This window comes from Dermacentor variabilis, chromosome 2 (genome assembly GCF_050947875.1).
Source record: "Dermacentor variabilis isolate Ectoservices chromosome 2, ASM5094787v1, whole genome shotgun sequence".
In the NCBI taxonomy this organism is placed as follows: domain Eukaryota; kingdom Metazoa; phylum Arthropoda; class Arachnida; order Ixodida; family Ixodidae; genus Dermacentor; species Dermacentor variabilis.
In genome coordinates, this window is record NC_134569.1 from 91,815,323 (window position 1) to 91,831,703 (window position 16,381).

Here is a 16,381-nt window from a genome sequence, read left to right on the forward strand (position 1 = left end):
GCCCTCCGCCAGAGGAGGAGGAGAAGGAGCTCAGCTCAGTTTTCGCGTGCTTTCGCGCCACTTCGAAAGCGCGATCCGTTTTTTCGAGGAACCGTTTCCCGTTACGGCGTGCCCGCTGTTCTGTTCCTCTGGCTCGCTGCAGCTGAGCGAACACGTGACCCGCTTCGTTCTCCTTGCCCGCCTCCCTTTTTCGCTTTCTCTTTGGATATATACTTCGCCGCGATGGAAAGAGTGTCTTGTGATGACTCACCGACTTTATGGGCAGTTCCCTGCCGAGTTATCGCCCTATTATTGTTTTCTTCTCCAGAATAGCCTCCCTTTGTCCCTGTCTACGTTTCCTTTTGTGCTTTCTTCTTTTTTTATATCTACCTCTTTTTTTTTTTTTTAGTCTCTACAATTGTGTAGTTTCCCGGGCAACTTTTCTCGTCTTCTTTGCTTCGACGTTACGTGCCGATCAGAGGCGTTCGTGTTCGCCTGCCATCGTGACGCAGTAATACCATGCCAACTCGAATCAGAGGGAGAGACAGGTTCCAAACAATTACAAGGACAGCGAAAACGGGAAGGTAATATTCTTTCGGCGTGTTCCACATTTGCGGAATTGTCAGCTCTGGCGTTTTTCTCTTTCACTCTCTTTAATCAATTCTGGCGTCTCTGCGTCGCGTCTCTTCGGCGGAGCCAGCTTGCGGGACCTTGTTCGCCACGCAGGTGCGCTGATCCTCATTCGTTCGTTCTTTCTTTCTTTCCAGCCTTCACGGTGCGTGGCGTTGTAGGCTCTCTCTCTCTCTCTCTCTCTCTCTCTCTCTCTCTCTCTCTCTCTCTCTCTCTCTCTCTCTCTCTCTCTCTCTCTCTCTCTCTCTCTCTCTCTCTCTCTCTCTCTCCCTCTCTCTCTCTCTCTCTCTCTCTCTCTCTCTCTCTCATTTTCTCTGAACTGGCTCTCCCGAAACTAGCCTGAGCACATTTCTGGAACAGTCAGGAATTGATCACCTGCCGCACCTGCACATATATTAGCGAAGTCTATGCCCACAGCGCCGAACTTCTCGCTGCTTTTGTAGGTGTTGTAAATACTGTGGATAGCGCCTCGTTTCTTAGCCCCGCTGTTCTTTCCCTCTCTGCTGTTTTGTCCCATAATTTTTATACCCCATATTTTCACTCGTCGATCTTTCAGGTATAGGTGTCAACCGTCGACGAGGCAGTTAACGTGCGGCCGGCAAAATCATTCTCCCCCCCCCCCCCATTTGTTTTTCTTTTTGCCTCTAACCGCTATTACATTAAAATACCGCTTGCCACGCGGAGTTGTTCTTCTTCCTCTTTGTTCTCTTCCCATTCACGTGCAATACGCGCAGGCCGACATCATTTTTGTTCTCCCTATTGTCGTGGCGTCCTTTTGTGCCGTGCCTGTGAGCTGGCGCAAACGTGTTACGCGCCCTGACCGCACGCCCTCGGATCGGCGCCGACTGCACACGCGCGAGCGGTTGGTGGGCAACGCGTGCGATAGGTTAATAAAAACTGCCCCTGCCCCCCCCCTCCCCCCGCTCCTTCCACCGCTCTTTCGCCATTTCATCCGCCAACCCTGCATTTTCATTCGGACTCGCGTGAGAGCTACAGTTTATCGAACGGCTCCTGCACTCGTTAACGCTATTCGTTAAAAGGGCGCTAAAGAGCAAAAGCCTGAACGGTTGCTGCCTGAGCTGTATATAGTGGGATGCTCATTGCGGGGAAGGTTTCCAGCAGGAAACACTTGACATGTGTACAGGGAACGGTGTGTTTTCCAATTCCCTGTTGTCTATGTCAGCGTATTCCGCTGTAAATGTAGATTGGAACGTTAAATCACTTTTAGACTGGTGAAGTATGTGATACCTTTAAAACTGTCTTCATCGCTGGACGGTGGGGGGGGGGGGATGATTACTACGGCAGAAAATGAAGACCGAACTTCCATTCGAATTCGCTTCTACTGAATTCGGTGGCGTTGTACGTCAGTGGGACGTCACGGATTTGAAACTTTCTTTTTTTCCTCTCCCGCCTTCGCCGACGTGGCTTAAAAAGAAGTTCCGTATAAACAATTGCCGAGCCGAGTATTTGGTTCTTTAAGGATGCAATGTTGTCCTTCCTTATCCACAATCAACTGACTAGAGCGGGAGAGGCGCTATTAAAATCCATGACGTCACGATAAGCTAGTGCGGGAACTTCGGAGCGGTGTCGCCACCAGTCATTGCTTCTTGCGCCCCTTTTTTTTCTGTCTTGCTGTGCCTCATCCCGAGGTAAGAGCGGCCGACTCGCTAGTGCTGGATGGCAATCTATCAATACGACTCATTATGTTTCCGTTTAATGCTGACTCTGATTGTTCTAATTATCGTATAAAGTTCGTCTCGGGGAACTTATGTTCGATTTCAAAACCATGCATGTGCACCGTTACATATGTAAAGAATCTATCGCGTTCATATTAGCGCAATCGAGGACGCTGTTACCGTTGGTTCGTTTCATTTAACATCGCTGACTATATACCATGTCATCGTCAAGCTGGAAAGCATTGAGACGAGAAAAAGGTATATATATATATATATATATATATATATATATATATATATATATATATATATATATATATATATATATATATATATATATATATATATTCGACCTCGGTCAAACTCGTCCATCAGGTTTGCGTTACGGAGAAATAGAGGGAGAGATAACTGAGACAGGCGATCGCGTGCGTTTCAGCTGTCCGCTTTATTTCGATACTCAGAGCTCGATGGCTGTGCTTGTGCAACGTCCGCGCAGAAAGTCGGTCTGCGATTCCACTTATCTTTTTTATTCCGAGACTCGTGCTGTATGTACAAATATTTTAGCTGATGCAGCTGGCCTAGCAGTGCGCCATTCGATTTACCATATTTCGTTCGTCGCCTCTCCGCGTTCACTCCGCTGTGAAGAAGCTTACATCGAACCGCGTCCAGCCAACCGGCTTCACTACACGGTTAGATGCGCGCACTAACCGTTGTTGCGATTGGTACTTGCAGCCTGCGTGTCCTGATCAACCAACTTTCTTTCTTTTTCTACTTACATAAGTCGTTTGCACTATACACCTGTTCGGGCCATGGCTAGTTATTTGCGATCATCTAATAACAGTGCGTAAAAACCTATGCATCTTTGTCGTTTTATACGCGCTGTGATTAGACGTGTTTTTGCAATGCATTACTGTAAACAGAAAAGGCTGGTTGTGTCACTGAATGCGATCACGTGAGCAGACTTCTCATTAGCAATATGGGCGATAACAACTTCCTTTCTTTATTGTCTGAAACAAAATATTATTTGAAACAAAATATCGATATCCCAGGTTTTTTACGCATGGTAAAAAAATCAATAAATAAACCTTGGCTCTTGCTCCGAACAACTAATACATGAGAGATAGCGAAGCTTATATAAGGGCGTTATCGCAGCTTTCGGTAGTCCGAGGGTTCTGTTTTGCCAATACCCAAGACTTTGGAAGCGCGAAACTATATACGGTGCAATTCATTCGCTATGTACACCAGGGTCTCTTAATACATTTTTAAGGTGCTCTGGCTATACCCAAGCCTTTTCACATGTTCCTTAAATATCATTTTAAAAAAGAAAGGAAGAAAGAAACGGCACTGCACGATCGTGCTCATAAGAACCGGTGCTGAAATTCATCTTAGCCAAATGAGCTCTTGCGCGATTAATATCCTCAAAATTTGGTGTTAGGATATATATATATATATATATATATATATATATATATATATATATATATATATATATATATATATAATAACTTGATTTGATAACCATTGATGATTACGCTTCGAAGCAAATTCGGGGCTACGATGCAAGCTGCGCTGCTGTATGGCTGCTCGTTTATTGACCTTTGATGTCAACCACGTCGCCGCCCTAGAGTCGTTGGGGCAGCTTCCCTGTTTAAAGAGATTTTCTTCTTATTTCTAATTTTCTTGTGTCTTTGTCAAGAACAGTTCGTCACTATGTATGGCTGCCCTTTAGTGCTACGACCAGCGACCTCTTCTCTAGCGATATATAGTATTCTGTGTTTGCGCTTATACGTGCTACCCCGTTTACGGCTCGTTTAGAAGTGAGCGGTTGTCGTGTTCCTTTTGGCTAAGGCTGTCGGTATCGCCTTGTCATAAGCTTTCATTCTGTTTATTTTGTGGCCTCCCAATTATAGCTACCGCTCTAGTATATAGCATGTATAGTAGCAGTTACTGTCCCGCGACTCCGAAGAAGTGGCAGGCACGTTTTGCATTAGCCTCGCTTATAGTATGCGTTAGAGGACGCGGCCGCCTGAAATTGCGTTTTTCTTTTCGTACCCGAGCCAAAAATAGCTCAACTATAGAGGAAGCGAGCGCTGCGAATTGAGACCTTGCGGCACGATTACACCCCCGTTTCTTATACCCTTGCTTTGAGCGTGCAATCGTGTTGCCTACGCGTCCTGTGAGGCAAACCGCGTGCTCAGTGTATAGTATATATAACATGCTCCGCGGCTATAGGAAATGAGATATAAAAGGTCTCGCGTCTAGATTGGAAACTTGCCAGACCCAGCTGCTCGACGTGTTATGACCGCCGAGCGCGGGTTCTTGACGAATAATAAACACCGAAGGCAGAATGGCGAATGCTTGCTTGCTAAGCTCGCTTCCTCTTTTTTTTTTTTAACCGAGAGACTTCGAGATTACGCGCGCGCGCGTACTAACATGCAGAAGTGTGAGACACGGAAACAACTCGGTAAAAGAAAGCGTTTGCCCCCCCTTGAATGAAAGAGCTTTTATGTAGGCCTTGTGGTGGCGGTGGCGGTCTTCTCGCCTCTGGACTTCGTCTACCTTCATCTGCCTGGCGATTCCCGGTCGATTCACAGAAAGCGGCGGTTTCTTGTGTCGTGGCGACCTTTGTTTCGTCTTAATAGGACTGCCCCTCCACGTTAATGAATATGTGCGGGACTTCTTTTATCTCCGCGGCGAAGACTGCTATCGTGAGCGGGAAGATAATTGCGGTGAATGTTTTCTGCCACTTAAACGCGCTGTTCGCCTTTCTGTCAGCAGTGTGTGTAGCAAGTGCGCGAGTCAGCCTCTTAATGACAGGAAAAAAAATTAAGTAGAAAAAGACAAAAATTTAACCGCCTGGCTGTCGAGACGACGGTCGCGAATTCAACGATAATTTAGCGTCTGTCAGCGTTTTTTTTTTTTTTCCCATACTGGCGTTCGAAAACTCTTATGTTGATTAAAGATGCTAAACTTTATTATTATCTGGCCGCAACTTTTTCAATGCACATTGTGTGGTCTCAGCGTTGAGGATACTTAAATCGTGTCGTATATTTTCGCGACGTTATTCTCACCGTTGGCGTTGTTATTGCCAGCCTCCTCACGATTGGCTCACGCCGTTGCTATCGCACGACACGGTCCAATGGCAGCATCCGTCGGGGGGGGGGGGGGGGGGGGGGACTTTTAACCAGGACGAGGAAGAGAAAGCGGAAAGGCGTAGGGGAGTTGGCGAGAGAGAGAGAGAGAGAGCGAAGAAAGAGAAACCACTGGTTTACGACTCTCAGCCGGTTCGCTCGGTTCGACCAGTCAGGGTTAAAGTCCGTTTACTGTCAAACCAGTTGCAAGGTCGGAAGAGGAGCAATAAAATCTTAGAGCGGCTATGCGGCGAGAGGGGGCCACGCACAAAGGATTGACTCCTGCACCCTCCGTTGCTCCCTAGCAATGCAAGGCGTGGAGAAGGGGAAGCGCAGTGCGAGCGGCGGCAGTGCTGCGTTGCTTGTTCGAGTGTGTGTGTGCGCGCGCGCTGCCGGGCAGCAGGCGGCGCGCGAGCGTCGCCTCGTCGAATTCTGCTGCCGGGCAGGTCACGTGCTCGCGCTGGACCAGTCGCGGCGCTCCCCTCTGCGAAAGCAATGTCGTCTGCTGGCCAAGCACTTCGCTCGGGCACGCTCCGCGAACGAGTGTGCGTGAGCGACTTAGAGCGTTGTTGAATTGTTTTTCGAATGACTTACACCAGGCAATTGAGCTTCTCTCGGCGGGCCTAAGTGAGAGACGCTTCTAAAGAAATCGGGGAAAGGTCCTGTCGAAGAATAGCCGGCAAGCCGGCCGGATGAGGCGAGTGGGGAGCGCACTGGAACTCCGGCGCGATCGCTGCGGCGGTGGCGCGATCCTGTTTCTCCTCGCTCTCTGATCGAGTGAGGAGGGCAGGAGAAGGGAGGCCTCGGCAACAGCGACGAAGGAGCAGCCAGCCAGCGCTTCAGCCAACGGGGCGCCTCTGCTGCGTTCGCTCCTTCTCCTCCGGAGGCGGCGAAAGAGAGCGCGCCGTGCCAAAGACGCGCGTGGGCGAGGGGCAGTGAGTGAGAGAGGTAAAAAAAAAAAAAAAAAGGAAAACCCTGCGGAGAAAGTTTTGTCGCGTTGCCGTTGTTGCGCTCGGGGAGAGAGGAGAGCGCGGTGTGACGGGGCGCGGCGTGAGCTGTGCGTGTGTGTTGCCTGGTGGCCGCGGGAAGAGCAAGAGCAGCAGCAACCGCGTTTTCTTTACCTGCGGTGCGCGCGTGGCTGTGCGCAGGCGGCGCTGACGTTCCACCTGCCGGACGGGGGCACCCAGCGCATGGTGGTCGAGGAGAACCTCCGCTGCATCGACCTGTGTCATCTGCTGACGCTCAAGCTGAACGTGGCCCGATCGCCCACCTGGACGCTCGTCGAGAGGATCGCGCAGCCGAGGATCGGTGAGTAGCACTCTCTCTATTGGCTCCACTCAAACTTAGTCAACCCACTGTTACTCGTAAACGGGCATTAGAAGTTGTCCAAGCCTTGAGATCAGTGCGGTGTTGTCCTCGCGACTCTTGTTGACATGGGCGCCGCAGGAGAGCTCGCGCATTGGACAGGGCGAGAGAGAAGCGTGGTCGATATTTCACGGACCGTTAGTTCCGTACTGAGATTGAGGACTCACTTTTCTTTTATTCAGTGTAGGCGTCTCGAAGCGTACAGAAGATTGCTTCTCAGCGCTTTATTGCGTCGGGCTGCTATTTCCGCACGATTTCCTTTTACCGTGAGTCCTCGCTTTCGTTCATTAACGGAGAAGATGCGCTTACATATGCGGCACTTTCTGTCTCCGAGCTCCGTTCACTACGCGTCATTCCTTGTTTTCTGGTGCCCCACAACGTCTCTGCCTTGCTCTCTCGAAAAATTCATCGCTTCTTCATTTCGCTTCTGTTGTCGTTCTCCAATTTTCAGGCAAATTTGAAGCTGACTCTTTCTGCAGTCGCCTTATAAAACCCTTCGCGTCGTTGTCGTGTCGCACGCACTCTGAAAGTTGTCCTTGAAGGACATCAGCATACTTATTTTCGCATTCATTCATTCATTCATTCATTCATTCATTCATTCATTCATTCATTCATTCATTCATTCATTCATTCAATTCTTCGATTTATCTTGCCCGTGCGAAACGAAGTAAACGAACTAAAGCAGACAGCAGCAGTATTTCGCCCATATGTGTTCGCTGTCTCTATGGGTGCTTGCTCTTTCTTTTTTTCTTTCTTTCTTTCTTTCTTTCTTTCTTTCGCGTAAGCGTCACGTTTCTCGCCGGTCGTTTGAAGCGGTGAATAAAGGCGTGCGGTCGAGGTCTCGAAACGACATCTGCGTGTCGTGATCCGGGCTGCGCGTCCCAACTAAACGCTGCCTCCTAAGACGCGTTGTACCTAAATGTTAAAAAAAGAAAAAAAGAAAAAAGAAGTGAAGCTGACCAAAGGCGCGCACCATATGCGCACGCGTTAAGTGATATACACAATGCACAATAAAAGCTAAACCTATTCACACGTACGCAAATGATGTAAAAGATAAACCTCAAGCAAATAATACAAAAATCTACAAATCAAATTATATATATATATATATATATATATATATATATATATATATATATATATATATATATATATTGACGTCCACAAGGAAATTCCGTAGGGGCAAGTAAAACCACACATGTTTAGCGGGGCATTTCCACAGACTTTAGCTGCAGAACATAGCACCTCTCTCCAAATGGTTCAACGTTGGCGCGGAATTTGAGCAGTTTTCGACGTATCAAACTGCGAAACGAATACCGGCGCAAAGTGAATTGCGGTGGTACTTCCCTTATCGTCCTTCTAGCCACGCAGCATGTCTGGCAAAAAATTTTAATCGTCAAGTCCTCGTATGCGGTGACCTTGAAAGTTATCCGCGTAATGTATTGTAAGGCACTATTTATAGTGATTAAGTGCGCTTACACTTAAGCACAGACGACGCTTTTTGTTGGAACGTCCATTTCTGCGCGCCCAAAGGTATTGAACGATCGGCGGGCTTGTGTTAGTGTCGTTGCATCTCATGTATGTGAAGGTGGACGTCTTGCAGTCAGAACTGTGTTATCTGCGAAACGCTCTTTAGGAGAAACGAGAGAGAGAATAAACTTTACACAAAAGAGCACACGAGCGTAGTTAGTTCCTCCGCCCTGCAGTGAGTGGATCGATGCACGGTCCCCTCAGTCCTGGATTCCAGGGACTTTATAATACCCGCGTCACACGCGTATATCACAGTTGTGGTCCTGTAACGATGCCAGTAAACAGTTTTGAAAAGCGGCCGCCAGAGGCGCATTAAGCGGTGTTTGGTTTTTGTACAAGAATGTGACTTCTATAGTTACGCTCGTAGCTGCTATAGTTAACGCTCCTTCGGTAAAAATATTGTTCAATATATTTGACGCAAGAAACATGCACCTCGTTAAAAGCCGAATTGCGCTCGCCAAACATAGCAGCGATGACAGCGACGCCAGCCACCCGGTTCTTATCTCTGTTTTCTGCACCCCGAACTGCTGCAAGCTGTACTAAAACGCGACAGATCGTGTGCGGCGGTCTGTTGAGTTTTCCCTCTTTATTTGGTCTATTGTGCGGGTGTCAGTCATGGGGAGACCGCACCAACCACACTGCGCGATTAGCACGACAAAGGCCGCGTTTACATCAACCCGACGCGACCGCGTTTACATGAACCGCGCTTCTGACGAGTCTGGACAACGACGGCACACAGCGTCGCGAGCCGAGACATGAACGCGTTCGAACTGTGCTTCCGGTTCCCGCTGCCGTCTGCAACAGCTCTGTTTCGTGGGTCTTATCGCTACGATGAGGTTGCATGCACTGCACGCACAGTGACATGTGTTGTCCTTGTCCACATACTATACTATATTCCCGCCGCCGGCGCGTAAATCACGAGGTACCAGTGTTCCCGCGCAAGTCTCGGGGCTGGCGGACCGGACCCGTCCGCTTTTACGTGCACGCTGCAAACGGGTCGGGCTGGGTCAACCTATACCCCATGCAGTCGGGCTAACACAGCCCGAATCGACGCTTGTTCAGTCCGGCCGGCTAGCATTTACATATATGAACTCGGCAGGCATATTCCAGCCCAACGAGCCGACTCGACCCGATAGTCGAGTCGAGTCGAGTCGGCTGTCGGGTTCATGCAAACGCCCTGAAAGACGAGAAAAACATGGCGGCAAGCGACCGTCGATAGCACTGTGCAGCAGCGAGAAAACTGTTGCCGAATTGGGCTTAACTTTTATTTAATTCAATAGAAACGTTCTGAACACACGCAACATAAATTTTAATCCAAACAACAATTAAACTACCAGTTTTGCAACCAACAACAAGTATGGGCCACGAGAGTACTACTCCTTTAATTCAGCTGCCGATGGAGATCGCCGATCTCCCTTGGCCGAGAGAGAGAGAGAGAGGAAAGGGGAAAGGCAAGGAGGTTAACCAGAGAAAAAGATCCGGTTGGCTACCCTACACTGGGGAGAGAGGGGAAGGGGAGGTAAAGTGGTAACAAAGTAGAGATAAGGAAAGGAAGGAGCGTAGGCACACAATCACAATCGGTCACTGGCACCGAATACTGTCATCGCACAGCACAGTGACACTTGGCCGAAATCTCCGTTAAACTGCTTCAGCGGAAGGGCGACCGTGTGACACCGAGTGCATCTCCTTCGAAATATTGAGGACGAAGTTCAAAGGAGTTTGCAGGTGCCCGTGTGACAGGGGTATTGTATAGCTGCCCTTCTCGCTCGGTTGACCAGGTTGAGCAGGTCCCTCGAGTCAAACAGTTGGTGTACTGTCGTATATTTAGTAATTTAGTATGCGTATCGATAGTTATTACGGCACTTACCAAGTGAATGGGATGCTAATATATATATATGACAACTGGCAGCAAAATGGGGTAGTGGTGGGGGGAACAAATTCCATTGTTGTGTAAAATTGCAGCGTCTGCGCATCTCGTTCTCTAGTATGTGATTGCATGCATTGGCTAGACGAAATTTATAATAACTAATTTTACTTCGTGTAAGCGTACGACTGTACCTCTTCTTTATTTTTTTTATTTTCTTGAATACCGTTTCGCCGAGCAAAATTCGAAAACTAGTCATCTTATACAATCGTCACCGTCTTTGTTTGCTTCTCTCTCTCTCTCTCTCTGCATTGAATTATTGAGTTAGTTGCATTCATTCAGTCCCCATAAAATTTTATTCCAGTCGTTAAGTGTTTGCGATCTCAATGAGCGCAGATGTTTCCCTCGCCGTCCCACCAGACGGCTGCGGGGAAGGAGCCAGCTTTTCGCTTAGCAACAAGCCGAAGCTGGGTAGAAGGTAAATGATAATAAAAAAAGAAAAGAAAAGAGCAATGCAAGGATGCAGCTTCGAATACCGACCGCCTTCCACGTTCGCCGCAGTCACTGAGTGAAAATAGGCATAGAACAGCGCGCAGCAGTAAAAAAAGCCCGAGCAGTGTTATCCGTCATGCTATGCGCGTTTTCCCGCGTTCCTCTCTCCTGCAGCGCCGTCGAGTCTTGAAAACGCCTCTTCCGTTTTGCACTGGTGGCGGTCTGTTCCTTCTTAAAAGCCGCTCTGTTTATAATCTGCCTGCGGAGGCGCCGCCCGGTTCGCTTTTGCCACTAAAAACAGCAAACGCTCGCCGAAGCGGCTCGCGCCCCTCACGCAAGCACTTTCCCCTCCCTCCTCGTCCTCCTCCCCGTTTCCATGTAGAGAGAGGGAAAAAAAAAAGAACCTGCCACTCAGCTGCGGCGGCTTCCCGTTCCGTCTCCTGCCAAAGTCACATGCCCGATCAGCAGTAGCCGCAGAGCTCCGTCGTTCCGCTTTGCAGCTGCTGCTGCTGCGTGCTGCATGCTGCATGCTTTAGCCCGGCTTACGCATCGTATAAGCTTCCTTCGCGTCGAAGTTTGGAAGTCGGAGCTTTGAAGGGCTTTCTTCACGCGGAAGGACGTTGGGAAAACAGTTTGAAGGAGATGGGAAAGAAAGGGGGGAACACGCCAAGGATTTTCTTGCGCACTCGCCGTTCGTGGACAGATGAAGTTGGCTTCCTCTTCCCCCTACGCTCCACAGCAGTGGAAGGAAAGCGAAAAGCAATTAAACGACCTTACAGAGAGTGCCTGCGTTAGGCTGTCTTCGAAATTGGAGTCCGAAGATGGGTTTTCGCTGCCCGCACAGGGAGTTGCGACAACACAGCTCGAACGGAACAGAAGCGAGCTTTCAGTTTTTTTTTTTTTTTTTTTTGCTTGCTTGCTTGTTTTTTTTGTTTTTTTTTCCTCCTTGCTAAGTTTGTTTGTGGAGCAAACAAGCATAGTTGCGGCGAAGGTCCGGGGGGGGGGGGGTGTAAAGGTTAATAAATTTTGCGAAACGGCACTTTAAAGTTAACAAAAGTTTACCGCGCTTTAAAAGGGTCGACATGTCGGCGATAAGCTTCCGAAAGTGTAGTGAAATTTTGCTCTTTCCTTTTGCAGCTGTTGTAAGAGTTTGTCGGAAAGAACGGAGGAGGCCGCAGGTGTAGCAGCGCGACGCGATCGCAGCGCGAGGTGGCTGCCTCGAACTTTGCGAGCCGTGGATCGATTCGTGCAGTTGTTTCGCCGACATTTTATGTCGACTCGGAGCTTGCACAATGTCTTTGTTATTGCTCAGGCTTTCTTTACAACTTCCACGTTACGGGATTCGCTTTTTCTTCATTTGACGAAAGAAGCAGCTATCGGGTATACTTTATAGCATACCTGCTAACTCTTCCGATTTCACCGTAATGTTTACGAATTCGGGCTCGTTCTATGCCCTTTAAGAATGTTCCGTCAAGCTTTCCGAAAAAAAAATAGATTCTATTCGCGATAAAGTATCACTCGTCGGTCTCCGGCGACATCTTTGGAAGTCCCGTAACGGTTCTGACCGTTAAGGGACGTCGCGGCGGGGTGCCTGAATGGTGCAACTTTATTCAGACTAGTTACTGAAGAAGGCGAAATCGGCAACAAAGAAGTCGCTGGAAAGTCACTGTTATCGAAAAACAGTGTATTGCTTGTCAGTTTGTGCTATTCCATAGTTGCTGCTGGTCGAGTGCTGCGTATAAAGGCGTGTGCACCTCCTAAGAATGTGTGTCCTCAGGGAAAAACTCTAAAAAAAGAAAGAAGGAAATAAGTGTGTTCTGTTGTTTCCTTAATTTAAGGCCAGAACTAAGGCCCAGCAAAGAAGAGCGCTTGCTCCGCTAAGGCCCGTTGTTGATCCGCCGAGCCCGAGTGAAGCGAAGCACTCCAGGAAGGAAGGGAAATGAGGGGAGGCAATTGCAGTGTTACAGGATTACAGAATGTGTTCCGTACCTGCCCTTATCTCCGGACAGTTGGGGAAGGGAGCTGTGCTACGCCATCCGAAGTTGTGGTGCATTAGTGGGGTGAGGAAAGTGTTAGCTTGAACTTTGCAAAGGACATGCGCTTATTCCGTGTTGAGTGAAGGGTGAGGTTCGGGCAAAATATCGCGTGTTTTTCTTCCCCGGAGCTTCGTAAATTTGTAGGTATATTTCAGGCAATGTATTGTAGGGTGGCAACGAAAGGTCTTTTTTTTTTGTTGTTGTTGTTGTTGTTCTTCTGCTTCAAAAGAGGTAGTCCGGGGGCTGGTCAGTAGAACGATCTTCTTTGCAGCTTTTGTCGGCGGCATGTCGCGGTGAATTTCTGGCTGCTTAGGTTTACGCAGCGCTGTGAGGACATTTATGTAGATCCCTACGCCTGTGCGTTTGTTTATAAAGAAAGATGAATCTGTTAGACGGGGTAGCGAGGACGCACCGCGAACTGTGGATTCTTCGCGAGAACTCTCTGATTGAAAGCCCGAGCGCCGTACGCGTGCTCTGCAGCGCTGGCGGAGCTTCGATCTATCTTGCACATAACGATCCTTTTCGCAGTAGAATTATTGCGATCGTCAGTACGTCGCCACCAAAAGCCACCCTGCTGTTCAGGCGTCATATAGCGAATCACGTCGGTCGAGGCATGTGCATGGCGAGTGCCTCGACTGAGACATCACTACGGAAAATGCGCGCATGCCTTGACGCTGCCATTTTCTTACATGTGGTTTGAGGAGGGTGCTGCTGTTATTATAGCAGCATGTATTATACACAGGGATTGTCCGCGCATGTCTCTTGTATATGACAAGGGACACCCTCGCATGGCTGTTTTCTTTTTTAACGGCGGCAAGGAATGTTCAGACTGCCAGTGAATATTGGTGCTCTCTCTCTCTCTCTCTCTCTCTCTCTCTCTCTCTCTCTATATATATATATATATATATATATATATATATATATATATATATATATATATATATATATATATATATATATATATATGCGCCGATCGTTGCGTGCAGTTAAAGCCTTGCTTCGAATGCGGTGGACCCAGCCTAGCTTGCATGCATACGCCGCTCGGACAGGGAGCAGACTGCGCTACGAGCGCCGACTCACGTAATATCCATCGCGAGGAGGTCAAAGACGTGCGGCTTTCTTTGCGTGGGTCAGCGCCGCCGAGATTCCGCCGCGTACGCTCGTGCAATTCTTTTCCGGCACCGCGCCAGCGATTGCGAGGCTTTTGACAGACAGGCGCCGCCCTGTTCGCTATTTTTTCTTTCTTTCTTTCTTTCTTTCTTTCTTTCTTTCTGCACCGGCGGTCTCCCGGTTTGTCGACGCTAGCTTGCGCGTCGGTTCCCGCAGAGCGGCGCTGCTTGTGCGATGTGCTATCTCTTTGGCCTTGAGACGTTTTGGGCTTTGTAGCGACATGCAGCCTCTCTTCATAGTAAAATAGTGTCGAGAAGCGGCCTTCTTCTGTTGACAACGATGCATGCGGGTTCGATTCCCGACCAGCGGCATGCCGCGTTTTAGAGAGATTTCAGAATGCAGGGATTAGGGGTCTTGTATTTATGCACGCTCGATAAAAGTTTACGCTAGAGGCCGTCTATGCCCCGTATAGTATATATGTAAGCGCGCTCGTTCAGCAACTCGTTCAGACTTGCAACGTCTGAACCCCCCCCCCCCCCCCCCCCTGCATCATCATGTATGACGTGATGGTCGAAATAAATAAACTTACTTACTTACTTACGTGCGCTCTATGTACATACAGCAGCGAAATATGGTGGCATGGTATATATCGTTTATTCGGTTCCCGGATAAAGTCCGTCCTCGACAATCCAGAACGCCGAGTGTGACAAAATCGGAGGACGATATTTCGTTATTTATTTATGTTGTCGATAATAGATGAAGTGATTCCTTGGACGGAATAATCACGGTCGGTGTAATGTAGCGATGCCTCCCGCTCGAATTAGTGACCAGGGGAATTAGGGCCGAATTCACAAAGACTTTCTTTCGTTAAATCTGTTTGCCTATTGGCCTGCGATTATAATATCCCGATCACCAGATCGATTCTATATGGCACTCTTATAAACCCCCGTTGACGGTCGTCTGATCCCGTTGATTCCTTCTATATAGCGCTTCGTCAGTGGTTACTGCAGTAACCACTGACGAAGCGCTGTATAGAAGGAATGGCATCGGAAAAGACATCACTACAAAATCGTGGTCCAACACTTGCGAGCAGGCACGTCCGTGCGCCTCTGCATGCAGGGCGACCTCCTTCCTGTGCCTGGGCATTGCAGCTGCGAATTAAGCGTTATAAATTACTCCCGCGGCATGGTCGATTGTATAAGCGTCCGTAGTTCGTGATCTTTTTTTTTTTTTCTTATTCCCTTATACGGCCATCTGCGGCGACAGTATGCTCTCGCTGTTTCCTCCTCCTCTTTATTCTGTGCCCTATAGAGCGTTTACCTTTTTGTCTCTGCATCCTTTTTCTACCGCGCTCGCCCATATTTTCTCATTAATCGAAAGTACTCGTCGAAAGCGGCTGCGGTCCTACGCTTTCAGTCAGTCGTGCGCTTCCCGCGCGGAAGCTGTACGCCTCGAATGCGGTCGAGCGTCATGATTGCGAGTTTCAGTGAGTGTATGCGGTTATTCGGTAAACTGAATCTCTCCGCACCGATGTTTTCGTCGCAACGGATGTGTGCGGAAGCGCGACGCGTACTGTCAACGACAACGCCCGGCCAAGGGCTGAGAACGTAATCGTGTTTAATCGCCTCTGTGTCGCGTAACGACTGACTGCGGGGCATTGCGAAGAGTATAGCTGTTAGCTGTGAAAAAGAAGGGGCGACGGCTGCAGGTTGGCTATGACGTCGCATAATACGATCCCCTCTTCGTTCGATAATAATAATTATAGTAGTAGTAGTAGTAGTGGTGGTAGCAGTGGTAGTTATGGACCTCTTACGACGTGGCAGCGGCGACTGATGATTGATGAAAACAGTTCACGGATTGTTTCCTACTGTATGTATCGTACGCTATAGCTTGTCCTGTATATCGAGTAGTTCGTTTATAAGCGGGTTTCCTGCTGTTCCCCTGTTTTCGCTCCTCCGACCTCCGGTTATTTTGTGACGTCACTTTTTAGCGTTCTTATTTCCTGCGCACGGTCGTCCGATTGCACTCGCGTTGCGTGCCCGTTTGTTTCTTCCGGATTTCAAGGGCAGTGTCGCTGTTACAGCCATGTATCCAGAGCGTCCTCCGCACAATCTATTTCATCGTGCAATCTGCAAAACCGTTCCTGCCTTCTATAAGAAGCTCCATACGGCATTATCCTTGGCTCATCGCATACCCCGAAACCCGCAGGCCCACGCAAGTTCGTCGCTGGAACCCTTCTGGCCCTTGCGCCAGTAAACTCCAATTATCATCATCATCGTCGTCGTGTGCCTGTTCGAGAAGATCTGCCCCAAGCTTCGTATCGTCTCTTTGCCCGCCTGTGCGATTGCACGGGGGCATTGTCTTATAATCGTTTTCTATATATATCGAGCGTGTGTTGCCGTATATAGGCTTGCAGCTGGTGGGCTGTGGAGAAGTCGTAATGACGTAATTGTTATGTGCAGGAATACAGCCGCGTGCAGCTGCATTGTTTCTGTACGGAGTGTCACACGTTACCTGTGCCAAAATGTAAACGTATATATAAAGTATATACTGCGTAGCTGGACAGAA

At 48.7% G+C, this 16,381-nt stretch overlaps 1 protein-coding gene across 4 annotated transcripts in view; it reads left to right on the top strand.

Annotated features, from left to right (window-relative positions):
• The window catches only part of LOC142572297 (growth factor receptor-bound protein 14-like), a 281,008-nt gene that overhangs the window by 248,060 nt on the left and 16,567 nt on the right, over positions 1-16,381 (top strand). For all 4 annotated transcript variants that reach the window (XM_075681289.1, XM_075681290.1, XM_075681292.1 and 1 more), the window contains one exon: positions 6,565-6,724. In XM_075681289.1, the coding sequence (XP_075537404.1) occupies positions 6,565-6,724 (160 nt within the window). The remainder of the gene's footprint in view (positions 1-6,564; positions 6,725-16,381) is intronic.